The sequence below is a fragment of the Pundamilia nyererei genome, unplaced genomic scaffold (assembly GCF_000239375.1).
Source record: "Pundamilia nyererei isolate P.nyererei 1_Seehausen unplaced genomic scaffold, PunNye1.0 scaffold00368, whole genome shotgun sequence".
NCBI lineage: Eukaryota > Metazoa > Chordata > Actinopteri > Cichliformes > Cichlidae > Pundamilia > Pundamilia nyererei.
Genome location: NW_005187769.1, coordinates 226,876 through 229,377, shown reverse-complemented (window position 1 = coordinate 229,377; position 2,502 = coordinate 226,876). Strand labels below are relative to the sequence as shown.

The following is a 2,502-nucleotide window of genomic DNA, read 5'->3' as shown; positions in this document are numbered from 1 at the left end:
GATCTCTTTACTTTCTCAGGTGAAGTCTTGGTTTCTGATGGTAGGTGGTTTCTCTAATTGGGAATCTTGATACCTTCACCTTCAGCACAGAAACCTGCAGAGAGAAACAGACAGTTGCATCACCTGATTCACCTCAGACTGATTTCTCAGATTCTGGTGCAAACAGTTAAAGTGAAGCACTTTTCTCTGGGTTGTAGATGAAGTCCGGGTCTCCGGAGAAGCCCAAGCATGTTGCCTGCTGCTTGAAGTGTTCCAGCTCCGGCTCCTTCAGGGTTGACTCTTTGCCTGCAAACAAAAACACTCAAACGGATGAACATTTTGGATTTTAAATGAGAATTTTAACTTCTGTGTCTAATTTTCGTCCTACCCAGAAGATAAAGGGAATGAGCAACGAACTCATCGCTGGCATCTATATCGATCTTCAGTAATTTAAGCAGACGTTTGGTGTTTCTAGCCGTGCTGTTTATCACGAAGACGAGGCAGCCGTCACAGCTCGGCAGCAAGTAGAACGAAGACGTGGAGTTGGCCACTGGGAACAGAAAAATTTCATGTAATAACAACATGATCTTCTGAAACAGGAAGTCCAACTGCACCTCGAGGACTGAAAACCTCACGTAGGAAAACGCCAGAGATCAATTTACAAGAGACAAATACACAATCTAATATTAAAAGACAATTAAATCAGACACAAAGAGTTTAACTGAAAATAACTTAGATGATATGCAGGAAAATGACACAAAAACCTGGGGATGAATGTACAATCATCTAAACAAAAAAGCAGCTAAAAATCCCCAAGAATGACCTTAGATAGAAGAAAAAAGAACTGAAAAATATCAAGCTGTTTGAATTAACCGATTTCAGAGAAAATATGAGTGATGGAAGAAACAATATTACTGGAAACAAATGAAAAAGTTAATCTAAAATAAGACAGAACAGGAAAAAGAATCATCCAAACTTTGCAGCTTTTATGTTTGAACTTCTCTGTAGTGTGTCAGGTCGAGTGGGTTGCGTACTTTCCACCGTGGCAGTGTTTCCTTCAAAGGTTACGTTCGTCGTTGAAGTCATGCAGGTTCCATTCCTGAGAACATCAGAGAGAAAGAATAAACTCACGCCCACTTCAGAAACTCTCTTGCCCTCAGTTACTGTCTGTTGCCTGCTGCCCCCTGCTGACCTCTGTTATGCCCCGTTACCATTTGCTTCCCTCTGTTGCCTCTTATTACCCCCTGCTGCCCCCTGTTGTGTTGTTACTGTCTGCTGCCCTCTGCTGTCCCCTGCTACCCTCTGGTGCAGGATGGATGGGCTTAATGGTAACAGATGTTGATGCATGTGATGAGCTCACATCCTGTTTTCCTGCAACATGACGACCTCCCCAGAGCGCACTGGTGAGGCGCTGATCTTCACCCAGGAGCTGTCGGTCAGGTTCAGGAAAGCTTTGTAGACGTCGTGACTGGTGTAGCCCAGCAGGAAGTTCACCCTGCCATACATCTGCACAGACAAGGAAGTGGCCTAGTCAGCTGACACGCTGCCTGCTACATGAGTTTTATTAAATAAACCAAAAACATGACAGCGCTTCGTATCCTGTTCTTCCTGACCCAACAGGAAGCTGTCACACCTGAAGAAAACAGATCCCTGTTTGAATCTCACTGACCAGTCAATAAGTCACTAATCATAATCAACAATAATAATAATAATCAATCGACAATCACTATTACTGACAATAACTAAATAAGACAGGAGAGGGCGCTGTCTGCACACAGTGGTTAGCACTGTGTCCTCACAGCAAGGAGATCTGGAATCTCCCATCTGGCTGGGTTCTTCCTGTTTTCATGTTTTCTCCATCCACACACTTCTCTGTGTTAGCCCTGCCACAGGCTGGACACCTGTCCAGGTGTGCCTGCTTCCTGTGATAATGGAGATAGATGTCAGTCTCCCTGCGACTCTGACTTATAATGGAAGTGGAAGAGAATGGATGGGTGGATTTTATGTAATTTTACTTTTAGCCTTTTGATACTAGTCACATTTTTGGGGTTTTAAGGCTCGACTTCTGTTGTTTCAAATGTGCTTCAGTCACTCAGGAAACATGAAATTAACAATGCTGAGCTCCATTTTTGTGGAGCCTCAATTTTATCCCACAACTTAGACATTCACATTACTCACACTCTCATAACACATGTACGATCTTTTTTTTTTTTTTGTTTTTTTTTGTTTTTGCCGCCTGTCCCATTTGGTTCTTTAGCCATCAGAATTGTTGTCTGAAGACCAACAAGGATACCCAATGGATTTACTTTGCCGTGGCATTATTTTCAGATGTTACAGACGGGACAGACATGAGTGAGAGATAGGAAAGGGAGAAAGAAAGAGGAAGGAAAGGAAAAACAGAAGGGGAGAGGGACAGTGAGAAAGGGGGGGAGAAAAAAAATAAAAATCTCCTGGATCACCTGTTGAGAGAAGAATAGAAAACAAGCAAAAAAAGACAAAAAAAAAAAGAAACAAAGCAACATA

At 42.6% G+C, this 2,502-nt stretch overlaps 1 protein-coding gene across 1 annotated transcript in view; it reads right to left on the bottom strand.

The window, feature by feature from the left end:
* LOC102213268 (uncharacterized) overlaps positions 1-2,502 on the bottom strand; it is a 9,537-nt gene continuing 7,035 nt past the window's right edge. Inside the window, exons 2-6 of the mRNA XM_005752599.1 lie at positions 1,340-1,485; positions 1,014-1,078; positions 368-529; positions 181-285; positions 1-94 (exon numbers count right to left, since the gene is read on the bottom strand). Of these exons, the coding sequence (XP_005752656.1) occupies positions 54-94; positions 181-285; positions 368-529; positions 1,014-1,078; positions 1,340-1,485 (519 nt within the window). The 3' untranslated portion in view covers positions 1-53. The remainder of the gene's footprint in view (positions 95-180; positions 286-367; positions 530-1,013; positions 1,079-1,339; positions 1,486-2,502) is intronic.